This window comes from Chelmon rostratus, chromosome 1 (genome assembly GCF_017976325.1).
Source record: "Chelmon rostratus isolate fCheRos1 chromosome 1, fCheRos1.pri, whole genome shotgun sequence".
Classification (NCBI taxonomy): domain Eukaryota; kingdom Metazoa; phylum Chordata; class Actinopteri; order Chaetodontiformes; family Chaetodontidae; genus Chelmon; species Chelmon rostratus.
The window spans coordinates 16,712,947-16,732,446 of record NC_055658.1 but is presented as its reverse complement, the minus strand read 5'-3'; the positions used below and the strand labels follow the sequence as shown (position 1 = coordinate 16,732,446).

Sequence of the window (19,500 nt, the reverse complement as noted above, 5' to 3'; positions counted from 1 at the left end):
AATGATCAGTATTCACCTGCACGCAGACTGTCAGAAACGTGGACAGAGTTACAATCATGTTCAATGTAAATGGCTCCTTAATATGATCAAAACTCAGTGTCGACGCACAAAAACTGAACTGTGTAAAACAATATGTAATATGCTGGAATCTGTCACACTTATTACTTATCTAGATCTGTAAAGGAAGCTGCAGCCAATTCAGAGACTGTCAGGGTCTGATTGCACTGCTGTGTCTTATATTCTTTGGAAGGAAATTAGCTGATGTGCATTTGACATCTGAATGGATGCAAATATCATCCACTAGATCAGAGAATCGCTATTTATATGAATTGGTACATCACAATCCCAGCTTTAACTTCTATGAAGAATTGCCTGATATTCCAAAAACTACACAGCACAATGGATGAGCTGTCTGAGGGAAGCCAGGACTAGTATATGAAGTATTTCCAGGCAGTGTGTTTGGTAATGAACCTCATGAGGTCATCCCATGAGCTCGATCTTTAGCTCTTCTCTTCTTGTGTCTCTGAAATGTGATTGTCCTGCAGACATCTCACTCCGGACCACAGCCTCCCCCGCTCGCATCTCTGCAGGACATTTAAGACAGAGAGCAGATGCACGATGGGCCAGACTTCCTGTTAAACATCTATTTCGACTGAACGCAGAGCCCAGACTGGCAGAGCCCTTGTGGGAAGAAAATCTGTCTGAGGGTTCAGCTTGCTGACATTCCTTCTGAGTGGCCGTGTTCTTGTAAACATCCGAGATGTTTCAGACAGAAATCAGGCTCATGATGGAATAAAATGTGAACTATCTGGGTCAGAGCGCAGCGAGCTCTGGGCAGGGTGAGTGAGGAGGTACGACAGTGACGCGTGATGAAGCCTGTTTTCAAAGCAAGAGACCCTGGATCCTCTCGAACACCTGTCATGCAGTTATGTGAATTGTTTTAATGGCGTATTTACTCATGATCTAAACCTTCATGCGATGGATATCCAAATGACGGTGATGTCGCTCACTAGAAAAGCTGATTTCACTTGATTAGCAATCCTGCAAACAGTGAAGTTAAGTCTAGAAAATGAGCTGAGATCTCACCCAATCAAAACAAAACTTTGTGCACGGATTAGAATAGCAGGTAACATGGTGTTATCTTTTCACTGTTTTTTTTTCACCATCCGTACGGGTGGATGTGTGGGTAATTGATCTGTAATGGTAGTTGCAGCCAACTCAAAAACCATGATATGATATTACCTTGATATTAGAAAACAAGAAACCCATCAGCATGTATGACCGCGTTAATAGAAACGATCGATGGATTTTTCACAACCTGGCAACCCAAAATTGTTGATGTCTTTGTAACTAATCTATATCTATATAATCGTTATGATTTATGAATGATTAAGAAAGCCAATAGTTACGACTTACTGAGCCCATTATAATGATAATAATGTCATGGAGTCCACTAATTTTGTACATTTTCACCGTAGTGGTTTTAGCTCTGCCTGTTGAGGGTCTCCCTGTTCTCTGCGTGTCCGCAGCTGGATGTGAAGACACATATCTGGATAATAACTGTCACCCAAACGTGATTCAGAGGTGATGATCTTACTGCTTGGCCGCTGACTCCTCTGACAGATTTACAGCATTTGTAGTTTTCTTGCTGACATCAGGCTGCGCGTCAGCGTGCGCGCCGTTCCGCGCGCTCTGCCAAGGACACAGCCGATTACTTCAGGGAGGCTGGCGAGTGGGGGGGGGGTGAGGAGAGACACTCACTTTTTCCCTCTCCTCCTGAGGGGTCTCCCTCTCTATATAAGGCGCTCCGAGCTGCTCGGGAGTCACACGGCTCCTCTGTGCTTCAGGAACAGCGCCAACAAGCCGCAGCCGGGTCCTCTCACACGGGAATAACGCAGCTCTCCAGCGCGCAAAGGAAACGGCTCCCGAGTATCCCAGCGACTGGACACTAACTGAGACCGAGGTGAGACATTACACACTTTTTTATTTGCGACCTGTCGTGTTGCAGCTTTCATGTGCACTGTGTTAGAGCCTATGTTTTATAATACAGGTCGCCCTGCAGAAATAAGAGGATAAACTGCGTCCCTGTGGACGATGCGCCTCATGACTGACACACCTTTGCATGAATGACCTTTCTTCTTCAGCCTATTTTATGTCTATCGTGTCACTTTTGGGTTACAAACCATGCCAGTGTGAAAGAGGGTGCTGGCTACACACTGCCATTCATTGTGAGTCTGCAGCCTCACTGAGGAAATGTCAATGGGAGAGCTTCAGCGAGCTACCATGATGGAAAATACTACATACAGTGCAGGCAGTAAGATTGTGAGTAAAGTGGGAAAGTATTTTAAAATGTATTGCTTCATTTAATAGAACGAAAAGACACATTTACCCCCAAAAACATGGATTTTAGAGTTTTGAAGGGCAGTCTAATGTAGATACGAGTCTTTAAAGGGTTCCCTGGTATGAAAAAGAGAGCAAGCATCTATGGAAATGTATATAAAGCAGACAGATTATAATGTGATAGGCGTTGTGTTGACACTCAACCTGTGGTGAGGTGGAGAGGAGGTCAGTCCCTCTTCAGATGGGACAGGAGGAGTGGCAGAGACTTCCCACAGACAAGCTGTGGATATGCACGTGTGTCCGAGGCTCTGTCTGCCACTCGGGTATAAAATTCATGAGAGCCATGAGAAGGGCCCAGACAGAGGAGCTGGTAGAGGTTCAGTGTGAGAAAGGGGGCGCAGGCAGTGGAGAAGGGTGTGGTGCCTGAGCTTCCCGCTGGCTCGCAGTGCCCAGAGCTGGCACAGCATGTTGACACAGAGCCGGTGCCAGACCTCAAGCTGCCTTTTCAGCCAGAGGGAAAGGGGTGAAGGGAATCAAGGATAAGAACAACCAGTGCGAGCTGGAGCTCGGTTTATTTTTTCTCTCTCTCTTCTCTGATCACACTGGCCGACTGCTCTTCGCTCTTTATAAAAGTTTGGGAGTTTGCAAGGTTTAGTTTAGCTCCAATCTTGGACGTCATCCCTCTTGCTTGTTCCAGAAGGGGGTCAGACCCAGGGTCAGTTGCAGAGTATTGCTCCTGGATGTGTCAGGAATGCAGTGTTTTGTTCAAAGACAGTGTGGAAGCTTGTCTACCTGAGCTCAGGTCTGCCTCCTCAGTGTCCCACCCTGCTGCTCAGTTTGGTAAGAAAATAATCAGAGAGAGTCAGGAGCTGAGGAGAGGTGGATAGTATTTCTCAGTACACTTTATACAACCACGGTGCAACAAGTCCAAAGCAAAGTCATCGTAATATTTCCTTAGATTGCTCTTTATAACAGGCATTATTAAAGCTATATTATTCCTGGGTAGAGAGGCTCTTTAAAGGGCTTTTGACTAAAATGATGCTAACCAGACAGCTTTTTTGTGTCTATGGGAAAGTAATTGAAGCTGTTAAAAAAATGACAACAGCAGTAAAGTGTTGCACACTCAGAAAAGTGGTAGTGATAAAGTTACAATATAACATCACAAGATAATGAAGCCAGATCATGTATCATTTATGATACATCACACTATCTGTGTAAACTCGATGTGTTGAGGCTGCAGGAAGTCTCGTATTGGATTGCATTACAGTGAGAGGTGTCCATACAGGAGGTGGACAGAATATTAGAAACACCTTTCACGCAGCCTCATATATGACCAAACACATGGATCGTAACTAAACATGCAAAGCTCCTCCGAGGAAGCACTCTGCAGGGAAGCTGTATTGGTGTTGCAACAGATTCTATTCACGTACCTGATGAACTAGCAACTACTAAAAAACTAAACAGTTTTTATGCAACAGCCACAAACTGACAGAGAGCAGAACCACTGAGAGTAAAAAATCCAGAGTTGAGGGAGTCAGTCTTCTATTCACCAGCATGTGCCTTCATCAGTTATAACAATATAATGAAGCCTGGTGCATTTCTATAGCAATATTTAGCCCAGTCAGAAAAACAACTGAGGCAGGTACTGATGGGAAGTGTTGTTGAGCAATTCTTTGCACGTTTTCATATTTATAAAATGTTGTAAAACTGCGTGTTTCCATGTGTGTGTGTGTGCATGCAATTGACAATTGTCAGAGAAAGTGACTCCTGCATTAGTTTAGCAATCTGTCAGCCATATTTTGTAATCTGTACTCTGCTTCGTTGGCTCACACAGTGTGGAAAGACTCATTAAACATTTCCTCTCTGCAGGTTGTGTCTGGCACCCTGAGCAGCGGCGCTCACACACAGTTTGCTGTCGTCTGAAAGTCCACCCCAGACTTCTGAAGCTTCAGAATGACCTGCGCTGTCATGTCCTGGCTCCCTGTCCTCTCCCTCCTGCTGCTCTGCGTCAGGGACTCGGCCTCTCTCGTCCTGCCTGACTCCAAGGAGCTCAGGCAGCTGCTGAGCCGCTACGAGGAGGAAGCGGATTACAACAGCACCAGCAACACCGCTGGCAATAGGACCCGACGAGCCATCCGCTGGTCGGACCGTGAGGAGATCCTCCAGCTGCACAACAAGCTGAGGGGCGGCGTCTACCCCACTGCCTCCAACATGGAGTACATGGTGAGACCTGTCCCATTGCCCCAAGGACCCGTTTCGCTATTACTCTTAATCAACAAAGATAATTATCAACTCTTCCCTTTGGCTTTACCTCGCAAACAACTTTGTTTGAATGTGTCAGCAGACTGAGCTCTGAAATGAGGCTGGTGATTAGGGTTTTATTCCACCTAGAAAAGTGGCGTTGCTGCAATAAAAACAACCTTTTCTCTCTGCTGGAAACATTCAGTAATGATGGCCAGCTATTGCCAGCCTGCTGTGCTGCTCTTTTATAAGGAGGATAATAATGCTGACTCTGTCCTACCTGCAAACAGCTCAGCGCAGGAGAAGACAGGCGAGCAAGGGAGGCCTGGGTCAAAGCGGGACAGAGAGAAGAGGGCTAGGTAAAGGGAAAATCTTGGGACCACGTGGCGCATCAGTGGGTAAAGTAGGAGAGGGATTATTGTTGAGACACAAAGAAGGTTATTGAAAACCACAAGGTCCATAAAGTTGAGAGAAGCCGTGGTGGCCTGTGTGTCTCTGGAGTGCGGTTATGGCCGGGGAGGAAAGCGTCTGAAGATTTACTCTGCCCAGTGCTCGCTCAAATTCCAGCGAACAGGCAGTTTGTGTGTCTGTGTTAGTGTTCGGGTGCTTGGGGTTATAGTGGTGTCTGTGTGTGCATGTTTTAGCGACCACCAAAAGGCTGGAAATTTACTGAGGAGATGTGCTTTGAGGGGCCATGCTGTACACAGTCCTCCACCTTCGTGGCGCCCCCCCCCTCCATGGCAGGAGTCAGGTGTCTTCTCGGCTTTCCACCGCTGTAAAGAAACCCACTCAGGAAATGTGGATAATTCAGCTGTGATTGCTAGAGATTTGTAGTGGCTCAGGGCCAGGCGCCAGCTGCTCCACTCAAATGTCACCGTCTAAGGTTAATGTTGTACTTGTATCCAGCTCAGTTTCAGCTCACAGGGAAGGAAGGAAGTGCAGGAGCAGAGGCCTCGAACAGGTTGGGTGTCGACTGAGTCAGAACAAGATGTGCTGATTTATGTTGCAGCAGATGCAGCAGGTGAAAGATAACTTGTCTTCCCATTGTTGTCTGAAATAAGTGAATTCCTTGTGAGAAACTTGATGTACTTTTTATGTTTGAGGTTTGGGATGATGAGTTGGAGCGATCCGCCACTCACTGGTCAGAGGTGTGTCAGTGGGACCATGGACCCCAGGACCTGCTCATGTCTATTGGACAAAACCTGGCTGTTCACTGGGGAAGGTGAGATGCAGTAACACACATACTCATAAGCCATGTTGTGCATAAGCCTCAAAAATCTGTAAACACAGGTGAAAACTTATCAGTGATAGGGCTGAGCATCATGATTATTTTAGGTAGATTTTCAAGAAATATAAACATGTTTTTTGTAGCTAATAGCTTTAGCGTTGGTTAATAAACCATTTAGTAATTCTATATTGATTAGCCACACAACATTTCTAAGAGCGCAGTCCCTTTGTTTGTCCTTTCTGTTTGATTTCAATGCAGTTCTAAATGTTGTACATCCATTAATAAATGCTTAAGTTAACGAATAGATTCTGGTCCAGATCCTCTGCAGACCTTTTTGCAGAAGGTGATTATGATCAGACAAGGGGGTTTTGAGCCATGCTAGCGACGTGGCTCTGGGGATGGCAATGGAAGGAGCTGTGTCCCTCCGCTCTTCAGCTGTGGGATCCTACTGGTTTAGAACTGCTAAAGAAGTCTGCGGCGCTCCAGAGGGAAAAACCTTTAATCATGGCATCACGACCATGTGACTATTTGCCAACCAGTATATGAAATAGACTTCTTCAGCATGGCTGATGGATTGATGTAGATGGATTGCAATGCAATTTGATACAGACATTTAAACCCTTTCCCCCTGTATAAACCAAATCCTGCTTAGCAAATAACAAAAAGATTACAGATATGACCTGCCGTTGGATACCTACCTATGGAGCCTACAGATTCTGGTCAGTACCAAAAAAAGACTTTGATTCACAGGCAGCAGCACAAACAGTAGTTTAGAGTTATTGATGATGATGATTGATGTTCTTCTTCTTTCATTATTGTGAGTATTTTCTGAGCTTTCAGTGTTGCAAAAGGCAGTTACTTCCTCTTTTCCTGCAAGGGACAGTGACTGAGTGTTCGCCTGCAGCAGGAAATATCAAAATCAGTCTGAACCCATCTGCTCCTTTCAAAAAAAACTTGCTCAATTGCTATGTGTGAAGCACAAGCAAGGCAGAGCTAGCCAGTGCTCATGTTTTAAGGCTGATGTTTGTGTGTGTGTGTGTGTGTGTGTGTCCGAGCAGACGGACACAGTGGGCCTCTGTGCATGACAGTGTATGGCTATCGCAGCAGGTGCCCTTCCAGGAATCTGCTCTCATTCTCACAGCCCTTTCCTCTCTCCCCGTTCCCTTCTTTTCTTCCTGTGCCAGCAAACTCTGAGGTTTTCCACTCCCCCTCCACTCTCCATTTATAAGCTCAGCACTTTTCAATACCGTAAAAAGAGATGTTTATAATAGGAGCTCGGACTGATGTGTTAGTCTTTGGGACCATGTTTAGGTTTGCTTTGATTCTGCTTTTTTTTTTTCCTCTTTCTTTTCAACCTGATTTGATTTCCCCTGTTATGGAGGGGGGCTTACTGCTGGTTTGTGAGCCAGGTCAAATTCAGACTCATCATTTGAGGCCTGAAGGGAGGAGGAGGAGCAGGGAGGTTCATGCAGTGTTTCTCAAGTCTGGCCAAAGCACCTGGCAGCTCCCTCAGATATTTCCCTTTTTGCCCCTGGTACCTGGATGGCCAGTGACTGAGCCTATTGTTTATCTGTGTGTGTGTGTGTGTGTGTGTGTGTGTGTGTGTGTGTGTGTGTTCCCTATAGATACCGCTCTCCTGCCTTCCATGTCCAGGCCTGGTACGACGAGGTCAAAGACTACACTTATCCCTACCCTCACGAGTGCAATCCCTGGTGTCCAGAGCGCTGCTCCGGGCCCATGTGCACCCATTACACCCAGGTAAGAGGAGTAAAAAAAAAACAGGGGGAAGAGTTCAGAGTTTTACACATCAAAGTCTGCTTGCAAGTCTTGGGGAGTCCTACTACTTATGAGGAAAAAAATGTGTATAAAGCCTTTTGTTACTGCAGAAGAAGCTTTGTGAAGGATGATTAATTGCCTCAAGTGATGTCACTTGAGTCAGCGTCAGTTGAGATTTTTTTGAAAATTAAAAAAATCTGAGGGTCTCGTCTCAGGGCTAGCTAAACTAAAGTCAAGCTAAATCAAGCCGCTGTTAACTTATCGCACCAGAATCTCCAGCTGAAGTGTCAGTGGTGGAGTTGTGGGTAATGTAGGTGGAAGATTTTAACAAGGATGAAGAAAGCGTGAAATAAAAAAGACAATGTCTCTAGTTCTGCTGCACTGTGCATCGTGTATGGGGCAATTTAATGCTAAATCGATGGACTGCTCCCTCAGCGAAGCTCTTGCCTGTTAGTTATAAGCTTAACCTCATCACTTATTGCAACTGGATGAAAAGTTTGGCAGCCAGTTTGGTGCAGTGTCGTATTAGGTTGAATTATATTCTTCAACTCTTTAAACCATCTTCTATAATTTCTGTTATATTTATGCAAAAATCTGTGTCAGGTCGTGCCTTCTTTTATCTGTAATACAGAACGTGTGTCACTTGACAGGTGTTGCAGGGCGGTGTTAGAACACAACAGGTGGCGTGCACCCTGTATGATATTTCACAGTATTTATGGGCAGAGTTGTGGAGGGACTGAGGGGTTAAGTGACAGGCATGGATAGAGTAACTGGCAGACAGTGACAAGAAGCATGTTTGAAGAAAAATCAGATGCAAGTAATGGAACGGAGGAGAGTGCGGGGACACGAAGAAGCTGCAGAGTGGATGGGAAAACGGAGAAATCAATCAAAAGGAAACAGAAATGGGTGAGCTGGCCTCGTCTTCCCCCAGACTTTACTTTGTAGCTGCTGGGATGAGTTTACAGAAACATCCGGGCTCCTCCCTCTGCCTTCACCCTGAAACCTGATCACCGCCATCTGGTAGTCATTTCCAGACGCACCAGACACCCCTAGCTGCTTGACCTGGATTTTTTTGAAGATGCTGCAGAGAGGAGACGGTGCCAAATCTGAGCATCATCACCTTGTTTCCGCCTTTCTTTTGCTGCAGTCCAGGCAGTCCTGCTCCATAGCTGCCGGCAGACCCTAGCCCCGCTGGAGCCAGCGAGTGGGCTGGGCCGAACCAGCAGCACTCAGCACTGATCGGTGTGTGTGCTGACTCACTGCTTCCAGTGGCCTCTAACTGCACCAGGAAAAAAGATGAACATTCCTGAGGAGGGACAGCGCACATGTTTCAGAGTTCGGGAGGAAAGTGAGGAGGAGTCATGGAACATGCTGTGTTGTATTTGCCGTCAAATGGCACATCATTCGTCTGTAACACCACTGCAGCAGCTTTGTGTTAAATGAGGCATTTTATTTGACCTTGGACAGTTTTGTGAAGGTATTTGTTTCCAACTTGCATTTGTTTCCACTTTGAACAGGGTGATGAAAATGATCAAGATTGTGTGACAGCTGGGCAGACTGGGTCTGACTGGGGCACACGTCCCAGTAGCCCCATTAATCGCGACCTCCAATCCAGTTGCTTCCTTTGGACCACGGGGCAGTGGGAAAAGTGAGGCAGGGAATCTAGGCCACAAGCTTTACAGCTTACTGGTCTATGTGTCCGTGATTCCATCTTGTGCTAAATCCAGCCTTTCTTTCATTTCCCTCTTTACAGCTGGTCTGGGCGACCACGAGCCGAGTGGGCTGTGCTGTGCACGTGTGTCCGAGGATGGACGTGTGGGGAGAAATATGGGAAAACGCTGTTTACCTTGTGTGCAACTATTCCCCAAAGTAAGATCAACATTCCTCCATGCTTCACTGTTCATCCACACCTCTGCTCTCTAGACTCCAGTTCACATTCTTCCCTCCTACAATGCTGTTGAACACTGCGGTGTGTGTTCCTAATATCGCTGTGCTGTTGCCGCAGTTGTCCGAGACGTTTTTGTGTGACATACTGGGGTCATTAAAATCCCCCCAGAAGTCAGAATAGAAAACTAATAATGAAGGAACGGGGAAAGGAAAATAAGAGCTGAGCAGGCGCTTGTTTTCCAGACAGCCCACAGGATATAACTACCTGAGAGACAACGAGGAGTGCTTTTATTAGTTTGTGGGACTAATGACTGTTAGGAGCCCTGACCAGGAACAAAGAGCGCTGAAGTAATTACAAGGCTGTAAGCCCAGTGACACTTGACTGATGATTTATTTCCACCTTAGTCAAGCTTTCCGCTGTTCACTTCTGCAGGGGCAACTGGATCGGTGAAGCTCCATACCAGCAGGGCCGCCCTTGTTCCCAGTGCCCTCCCAGCTACGGAGGAGGCTGTAGGAACAACCTGTGCTACAAAGGTGAGCAAACCCACATGGTTTTCAATCAGAGATGTCAACATTAAGCACGTCACCAACTTGAACCCTGTCCGCTTGTCCATCTGCAGACTCTCAGCGCTCCGAGACAGAGGACATGAATGAGGTGGAGAAGCCTCAGGTTCCGCTGCCGCCTCGTACCACCGCCAAACCTGCCCCCAAACCTAAACCGTCTGCTCCCAAGAAACCAGCGTCCAAGCCCTCCACTCCTAAGCCGGCCACACCCAGGGCGCCGTCTTCAAAGACTCCCAGCAACACCTATCTGGGTAGCCACAGGCGGGATCAAAAATAAGCTTAGTCGTCATGTTTCGCACATTTCTTTGCTAATTTTGTGACTTGTTCTTGCAGCTCAGAACATCAAGTGTGAGACTAGACTGCGAGACAAGTGCAAAGGTGCAACCTGCAACAGGTCAGGTGATTTTCTGACTGTTTATTTCGCATTTATTTACCATGCACGTCCTCTCCAATATCAACTCACCCTTGTCTATAACTCATTTTGCAGATTTAACTGTCCTGCTAACTGTCTGAATAAGAAAGGGAAAGTTTGGGGAACTCTCTTTTACGATGTGGTGAGTCATGAAGCAAACATCTTTCACCATGCAGGAAGTTATACTGTAAGTGCATATTCATAAGCATTCATTTTCTGTTGTTTCAGCAATCAAGCATTTGCAGAGCTGCTATCCATTTTGGTGTCATTGACAACAATGGAGGCCTGGTCGACGTCACAAGGACGGACAAGTATCCATTCTTTGTCAGAGGCACAAAGAATGGCATCGAGTCCCTCAGGTAGATATATGTGCTCTGCCTAATTTTCCCAAATAGGCTGAAATCTCTTTACTTATGCAACAGTTGTGAAAGGCATTTCCCTTCTTCTATGATTCACATATTGTGCAATACTGGATTTTTTTTTTTCTGAGAACCATTTGCTTTCCTGATTTCTAAACACTATTGCATCCTTTACAGTAAATATAAACCCGGCAACGCCTTTGTGGTGGCAAAAGTGGAAGGTAAGTGAAGCTTTCTAAGAAGAGCTTAGAGTCATGATTGCATGATTCACACAGTCAGCCAACACAAGCTGGAGGTGTGTTCAGTGTTTTTCTCTTCTCTCTCTGCCACAGAGATGACCGCTGACTGCTACACCACAGTGGCTGAAATCTGCCCTTTCAAAAAGCCCAACTCATACTGTCCCAGGTGCCTTTTCACATCTTTTCATTGTCTGCAGCATGATATGATGAGAAAAGTATAGGTTCTGCCTTATAGTATTATCATATCAGATGTCAAAATTACAGTTATAAGCAGCCATATGTGTTTGTTAATGCATTTGTCAATAGCTATAACTTATCCTGTGGGCACCCAGAGGTAGATGCTGGTATATAATGAATGACAGTGTAGTAAAACACAGTTTTCGCATTAACCCCCCAAAATTGTTGACAAATATTGTACATTAATAAACACTTTATATCTTCTAACGAACCTATCATAATGTTTTACAAACCATTTTTATACTAATTTAACACTGAATAGTGGGTGTTAAAGTATGTGAACAAAAATCTGTTTCCATTTGTTTCTCAGAATCTTCTGCCCAACCAACTGCAAGACTCAGCCTTCCTATTGGTCACCCGTGATCGGAAATAACATTTACACAGACGTAAGTAAGACAGTGTTTTGAATGTGCATGTTCTGAATGAACTTTTGCAAACTGATCACGCCGAGGTCCTCCAGTTCTGCGCTCTTTGTTGTCTCTCGGTCATGATCGAGTCGCTCAGACAGAAAAGAAAGGATACGTGGATCTGCAGCACGGTGAAGTGAGAGTGGCTTTGTGGTGCTGGTAGCTATGGAAAGTGATTGAATCACAGTGTTAATGTGGCTCATGGAGAATGGGAGTAATGGTGAGGTAAGCCAGAGAGTGCCAGGGATGTATTACCCTGCATGTGGCCTGACGGCTCAGAGGCTTTTTCAGGCATTATCTCAGACTAAGTGCCTGTGTCTCATAGGTAGGAGGCACAGAAAGAAACAGCTTCAGGAAGACTGCTTTACATCATCACTGCAAATTCACCTAAATCAGGACTCCAGACTAAAACTTATCAGATTCTTGTGGATCATTCTGGAGTTTGCGAAATTGGCACAGTCACATGAGGCCAATGAGGTGTTTAATTGTTTTTGGTTTTTTTACCGGGGATGAAACTGCCCTCTGATGACGTCCGTTCAACTTTTACATCTTACGACAGCCGCAGAATAAAGCAGCTCGTGGCAAATGTGCGCAAGAATGTTTCACAATCTCAGACACCCAAAATATGTTTCTCCAGCGGAGCAGAGGCTGGATGGTGGTTCAATGTGAGACATAAACCATCTGGTTAGAAATGTTAGAGGGGTGTGTGGACAGTGTGGTCTGGGTTTGGACTAGAAATTAATGATCCTGCTCCAGACTGTTGATAAGAGCTGCTCTGTTGTGTTGACTCAGACTGTGAAACAAGTGCTTGGATGTGTGTGTGTGAGTGTTTCTGTGAATTACTGCAATGTATTTTGTAATTGCCAATAAAGTAAAAAGCATTTCTCCTGTATGCCACACTTTCTCTTCACAGAGCTCCAGTATTTGCAAAGCAGCCATCCATGCAGGGGTAATCAGTGCAGATGGCGGCTTGGTGGACATTCTGCCACTGGACAAGAGAAAGAACTACGTTGGAGTCCTGAAAAATGGCATCCAGTCTGAGAGGTACTGCTCAGTCTCTTGTGGTGAACTATTTTTTACTGTGTCTTTCCCAGATGAGGGCTGTTGCACTATAAGGCACAAAGATAGAGGGATCAGGCACCACGTCAAATAGTTGTAGGTTATCAAGCGACATTGCAGATAGTGTGAGTTCCAGAAATCTATATTTTTAGATTTGGCTCCAAGCTGTCTAGCTGCAGAGTATTTAAGAGAAGCTTTGTCTAAAAATGAGAACAACCATTCATGTTTGGACGTGGTGTGTGACAGCTTCCATCAGCAAGAAACCATGTGGCAGCCGTGAAACCGCAAAGCCTCCTTAGCTGTAATGAAAGCTATCAGTTAAGTATTAAAGCCTGAGGAAATAAGGGAATTTGTTTTCACTAGTCACAGGCACGTACAAGCACTTTACAAATCTGCCACTGGGGGACATCTCAAACACATTCTGTGAAAACATGGCTGCTCTGAAAGCACTTGCTGCATGTTGGGGAGTACAACATGTAATCAGCTCGTGTCTCAGAGGAGTTGGGTACTATGTATGGTTTGGTTAGGATTCCTGAATAATGTTGTAATGTTTTCTCGAACCACTGGCCACATGGTGTTTACAATAAATGGAGTGAAGTCTCTCAACCAGAGGGGGTTTAAAGGCCCTGCACGTCCTCAGGTGTTTTCGTTCATTCTGGGTGGTTAGAATTATGCAGGGAGTTACCTAAAGGTCAGCAAACTGACTGCACTAACAACCATGGTAAAGATAGAAGATGTCACACACCAACAGCTGCATCAAAGCTAAATGTCAGTTAAGTCTGCGCACAGCCACACAGTCTGAGAGCAAGACTGAGAGCACCTGTGTGAGCGGGCAGTGATTGCCACTCTGTTTCATGGGGTACATTCAGCCTTCATTCCTGGTTGCTGACTTGTTTTCTAACCAATCACATCTGCCACAAAGTCACATGTTGATGACACGGAGGCTGTGGCAGCAGTTACCAGGAGCAGCTAACATTTTTCACACTGATCAGAGCTGGTGTTCTATATGTCAGTTTACAGCTACTTGGACAGCCATGCTCCTTGTCAAATATTGTCCGTCACTATTTCTAATGAAGGTCAGTAGAACAGATGTGTACAGCAGCTGCTGCATTTGGGCTTGCGATGTGTGTCTTGACCTGTCGAAATTAAAGAAAACGGCATACTTTTGTGCTGCTTTTGGATGTTCTGGCGAAAGAAGTGTCAAACCAACGGAAATAACATTAAGTTAAATAGTTGACAAGTTGTTTTACAAGATTGTTTATTATTTGATATATCACAATAAGTAATTCTTCTTTTAAAGCTAAATAAAGTTAAGTGACTGACCTGATGCTGAGATATCTTAGGTAAAGAACAAAGAGATAAACAGTTTTATTAAAGTAACATATCTGTAAGGTGCTGAAAATTAGATTTTGTCAAACAGCTCAAGTAGTCCTTAATTATCCACTTCAAAGTGTTAATATCTATATAAGATGAAGTATTTTGATACGGAAACAGTGTCCTGTGTCATAATTGGCTGAAAATTCAGGGAGTTGTGATTATTTTAACTGTGGAGAGACGTCCTGCCTCGATAGATTTAATACGTGCATTAGGAGGCCTGGAGCCCGAGCCAATATGGCCGTCTTGAGGCATCGCTCCATTGAAGTCTTCCTCACAGAATACTGAAAACTCAAAGATTAAAAAAACCCCCCAACCCTGTTACGTTTAACTGTGCTCGGAAACTGAAACTGAATAACTGAATTTTATATGTTGGAGGTTATATAATGTGTAGATACAAAATAATATTTGTCTTCGATAATCTGCTCAGCTAAGGCTTTAATGTTTGATCGGTGGGAGTGTGGTGAAGAAAACCTTGAGATGCAAATGAAAACACGAAGCTTGTAGTAACATGAGACAAGTAAATTTGACAAGGGAATCGAAAATATGGCTGAGAAAGGTGCTTTTATTCACTGCGCCCTACCTTGATTTATGTCTCCTGTAATGCTGCATGTAGTGGGTTCCCTGCGTGCACGCCATGTTTCTCACATCACTCTCATGTCTGTGGCCAGCTCCAGTGGACTAAGCTCGGGCAAGAAAGCCCTTGTGGCCACTTCTGCTGGCATGTGGCGTTGTAAGAGTAATGGTGTGGTTTGGTGTGTGGATGGGCCACACATGGGATCTTTGCTTACTTTACCCAGGCATTTCAATTGAGTGTGCAAAGTGCTGAGTGGCCAAAATAATCCAAGTCTGACTACTATGAAATCCAATGCAGGACTGCGAAGGCCCCACTCAGGGCACTGGGATAGGAGGTCAATAAACGGCTGAGAGGGAGTCGGTGCCATGTGCCAACATCATGGCAGTGTGGGCAGGTTGGACTGCACTCTGGTGCTGGGGAAGTAATCACAGCCTATCTGATTACTCGAGGATGGAAATGCTGTCAGCCACTTGGTCAGTGTTTTCCTATACGGACAATTATCCGCGATCTGATACCAATCACGCAGGCCCATCGTGATTATTGATCATGGCGGAGCTTCAAGGTCTCCCCCCTAATGAACCACTGTAATTACAAAGTCATCAAGTTTAACACGTGCGGTAGCTGGAAAAGGTCAAGCTCAGAAACACTGAGTCATACTGCCAACATGACGTTTGGTGGATGTCTTTTTTCCCCAAAGATGCTGTGAATAACATGATTGTGCACTTTTTTAATGCAGTCAGCTGCTGGGAGGGCTCGGGCATTTAAAGATTCAGGATAGCCTCTGCTGAGTCATGGCCGTTCTTCTCCAATCTATTTCCTGCAGTTCCCCCAATGTTTAGAAGAATCCCCCTGAATGGCTGCAGTGCTCCTTTAACATATTCAATAGGCAGTGGTTGCATCTGTGGCAGCGGTTACCAAGTGTAACGGGTTTTCTGTTCTGTCTGTTTGCAGCAAGAGCAACACGGAGGGAGCCTCCTTCCGAGTCTTTGCCGTGAGGGAGTGAGACCTTGGTTCAGAAGTCCAAAGACCAACAGAGTCACCTCAGCTGCTCTTGAAGAGCAGGAAGTGCCCGCAGGTTGGATACCACGGCTGTTCATCTGTCTCTGTGCCCTCAGTGGAAACAGAACGTCCCAGCAGATCGATAGACAGACTTTTCCCTCCTAGTTCAGAAACAGTAGCCACCCAGTAAAACTCATTCTCCCTTATCTCGATGGACCTTTATTTTTCTCAGCTTTTAACTCCAGATATGGATATTTTTTAGACATATTTACTTAATCTGTGAATATGGAATGATTTTATATATTATGATGCGTTGAACAGCTGGTGCTGGACGTTTTTGAGTTAGTCATGTTTTACAGGAAGTATTTTGTTTACATTGATGTTCTTATTACAAATTTTAATTGGTTTTCATACACAGGAATGTATACTGATCACACTGTATTTAATCATTGTGTACAGAATATATGATATTTTGTTTGTTTTAAAAATGGAGTACCATATATTAACATTTTTATGTTTATTCTGATTTGTTTTATTGCCTTTTTCTGCTCACCTGGATAATCTATGCTTTTCGCTCTTGAAGATTTAGGCCACATCTGGGTCTAAATTGTTCTTATAGGTTAAGTTAAAGATGTTGTGTTGGCTGGGTAGACCAGAACATGTTAGGCAGAAAACAAAAGGAGAGGAACAGTGTGGTAGATGGGCGTGCATACAAGCAGCAGGCACTGCTGTAGATAGATGGCATTTCCCTTAAGGAGGCTGGTGTCGCTTCAGTGGCAGACATGTGGAGGTGATTTAGTGATGGTGTTACGTTGCAAGGTTCACTGTGTGGTACATGATAGCTGGTGCAGATTGGTCCTCAGAATATAATGGATGTATTATATAACAATCACAGACACTAGATAGTTTAAAATAACAAGCAGTCTTTTGTCATTTTATATTTATTATTGCTTCGTGCTTTCCTCATTTCCTAATTTCTCCTGTTTACTATGTTATATGAAAATGCTAAATTTGTCCCGCCCCCACCTGACAGATGAATGTGTCCCGTGTTTCAGGTAAAGAGAGAGTTTTATGTGAAGAGACTAGACCATATTTTGAGATGTGTGCATGTGTTTGCTGTTCATGCATTTTGGAACATGCAAGATGCAGACACCTGTAATGTCTATCACTATACTGGACTGAAGCACCGTTGCTGTTGGTACTGTCCTGATTTGAATTAGCAATGCCTTTTTAGTTTGTTATTCTGATCTTTTTACACTTGACGTCTTGATTTAGGTCTCTAAATTGTCACTTACATTTTAGCATAGTAAGCATCCCTCAGGGATACAAACAAAACAAATGTAATGTCCAGTTTGCGCTGCAGGACTGGTGTGTCGAGTTGGGTTCCTAAATAACACCACATACATCGTAGCATCATTAAGCCTTGTTGCACATCTGTCAGTTTCCTAAAAACAGTACACGCTAAAGAGCTAAAGGACAAGATTGTAAAAAATGTCACAAATACCTGGCCAGAAAAATCACTCTTTAAAATTTCTTCCTTCAAGCATATTTCAACTTTATCTCCTTATTCTACCTCAGTCCTATCGCTACGCCAGGCATCTATGTCTTTTCTATATGCAAATTTGTATGGGAAATGGGTTTTGTAAAGTTAAGGGAACTGTAAATACAATGATTTTTTTTGTTTCTGAACAATCCTTTATGCAGGAAGATATGATTAAAATGTGTGAATTTCTTTTATTTGTCTTGTTTTTATACAGGTTTAGGATGGGTTCTATATTTTTGCACAATTTGGAAATAAAGTATGACTTAAAAAAGCAACATGTTTCTGTTTCTGTAAAAGATTGTCCAGTGTTGTGTACAGTGCTGACAATGTGTTAGAGCATTTTGTGCATTTTGCGCATTTTGCACACGCTGCCCTGGGAACTGCCTCGCCTTGTTTAGCGTAGCCTAACTGGACAAGTCAACTAACCAGGATATCCAGCGTTTCTCTTCGACTTCATGGACCTTGAAAAGTCAAGAGTTCCTTTTTATTTTCGTAGAACTGAAACAACTCCAAATACAAGGATTATTGTATCCTCAGGGTCCTGAGTGAAAAACATGGGAAAAACTGCTAGAAATATGATCTCACAACTTTATTAAATCTACGCTGACCAGAGCATCAGGCTGAGATGTGTATGTCATGCATTATGAATGAAACTTAGACCTAGGCCACCCAGGATTTGTCCATTATCTTTGGAAGAATATCACTGACCATGTTCATAACCTGGCTCTGCTTCTCGCGGACACACACAATGCCGAGTAAAGTGGAACAATAAATTGAAGCAATCGCTTTCACTCAAGGACCACGTCCACAATCTGCCAATAGGGTTTCAGCTTATGGAGGAATGATTTCAGTAGAAAGAGAGAAACTCCGCGGACTCGGCTTAAATTTCACGACCCTTGCAATTTCCCATTTCAAACTCGAGGCTGAAGTTCTCCTTTGTCACCTAACAGCTGTTTGAGATGATAAGATCACTGTATATATGCCATTAATAAATGCCTCGTTTGCTTCAAGCCTGAGAGAGGGGGAGAGACATGGAAGGGAGGAAGGAAAATGGCCGAGAGAGAGAAACCAGAGCAACCTTGTAAGCACTAATAATCCATCCTCCATACCTCCGGGGCTTTTATGAGAGGCAGATGTTCAGTTTCAGTTAAGCCCTGGTTGGACATGACTCTGGCCACCTTACCGATAAACAGCTGCGGTTGGCTTGTGGGATGACTGTTTTACTCCCATTGTCAATGGAGATAAAGATTTGTATTCACCCTGTAAATCCCCAGACTGCTCAGAGAAAAAGTTCAGGAGCTCAGTCCAACTTTGGATTCTCTTGTCCTTTTTGTTTTGTTATTGTCATTAAGGCCTGTTAAGGCTCACCAATATGCTTTATTTTCCTCATTCAGATGTACAGACGCAGCGTATTCCGACTGTTTTGTCAAAAAGTCATTAAAACAGCTTGAAGGAACATTTGTTCATTTCTGATCAACTTGATCCATCACTTAAAGGATTTTCTAAGATGACTTATAGTTTCATAATCATCGTCGGTTCATCACAGGAAATTAACTGAATGTGTTGTGTTCCCAATGATCCACTGAAACATAACATGGAAGTAATTGTCTCCAGTCATCCGGACACCGAGGCTCCAATGCACGGCTTTAAGAGAAGAAAGTGCCCCCTCAGCATCTCTGTCGTACCATAAAGAGTGCAACGCTACAACTTTATCAACCAGCTGCCCCCGTAAAGAGTCTTGAGTTGAAAGGGAAAGATGCTAAAGCACTGCGTCTGGTTGAAGCTTGTTTGCAACACACAGAAATGAGACAGAACATCTCAGTATCTCGATGGATTTGCATGTTAGATAAACATGTTGTAGCACTTAAAGGAAACAATAAGGAAGGAGATGGATTGCCAGACCAGACGTTTAAGGCCGCGGTCCAGAAGATGAATGCTACTCTGACATTTTCCTCTCACGTCACCATGCATTTGACAGTTTTGGTTTCTGGTGATATATCTCGACAGCTAAGGAGCAGATTGCCGTGACATTGTATGAATTCTAATGACAATGGTTATCCCTATACTTTTCCTCAAGTGAGGGGTTGACGTTTGTGGTTCTGGGATGGCTTTGACTCACCCTCGCATAATCTGACTCATGCAGATCAGCAGGGTGACACAGATATGAGATGACAGTCACTGAAAAATGCAGCATTGCACAATAACTCAGAATCAGGAATTACGTTTTGTTGAGAGTGAAAATGGAGTTGCATCTCGTA

General features: G+C 44.3%; 1 protein-coding gene across 1 annotated transcript; it reads left to right on the top strand.

Moving 5' to 3' along the window:
• Positions 1 to 1,795: 1,795 nt before the first annotated feature.
• On the top strand, positions 1,796 to 17,493 carry crispld2 (cysteine-rich secretory protein LCCL domain containing 2). The gene is made up of 15 exons (XM_041935166.1): positions 1,796 to 1,963; positions 4,210 to 4,563; positions 5,685 to 5,803; positions 7,435 to 7,567; positions 9,339 to 9,454; positions 9,906 to 10,006; positions 10,093 to 10,287; positions 10,370 to 10,430; positions 10,524 to 10,590; positions 10,677 to 10,807; positions 10,985 to 11,028; positions 11,140 to 11,212; positions 11,594 to 11,669; positions 12,604 to 12,734; positions 15,652 to 17,493. Exons 2-15 carry the CDS (start codon positions 4,294 to 4,296, stop codon positions 15,701 to 15,703), a joined length of 1,569 nt encoding a protein of 522 aa, XP_041791100.1. The 5' UTR covers positions 1,796 to 1,963; positions 4,210 to 4,293; the 3' UTR covers positions 15,704 to 17,493.
• The last annotated feature ends 2,007 nt before the right edge of the window (positions 17,494 to 19,500 follow it).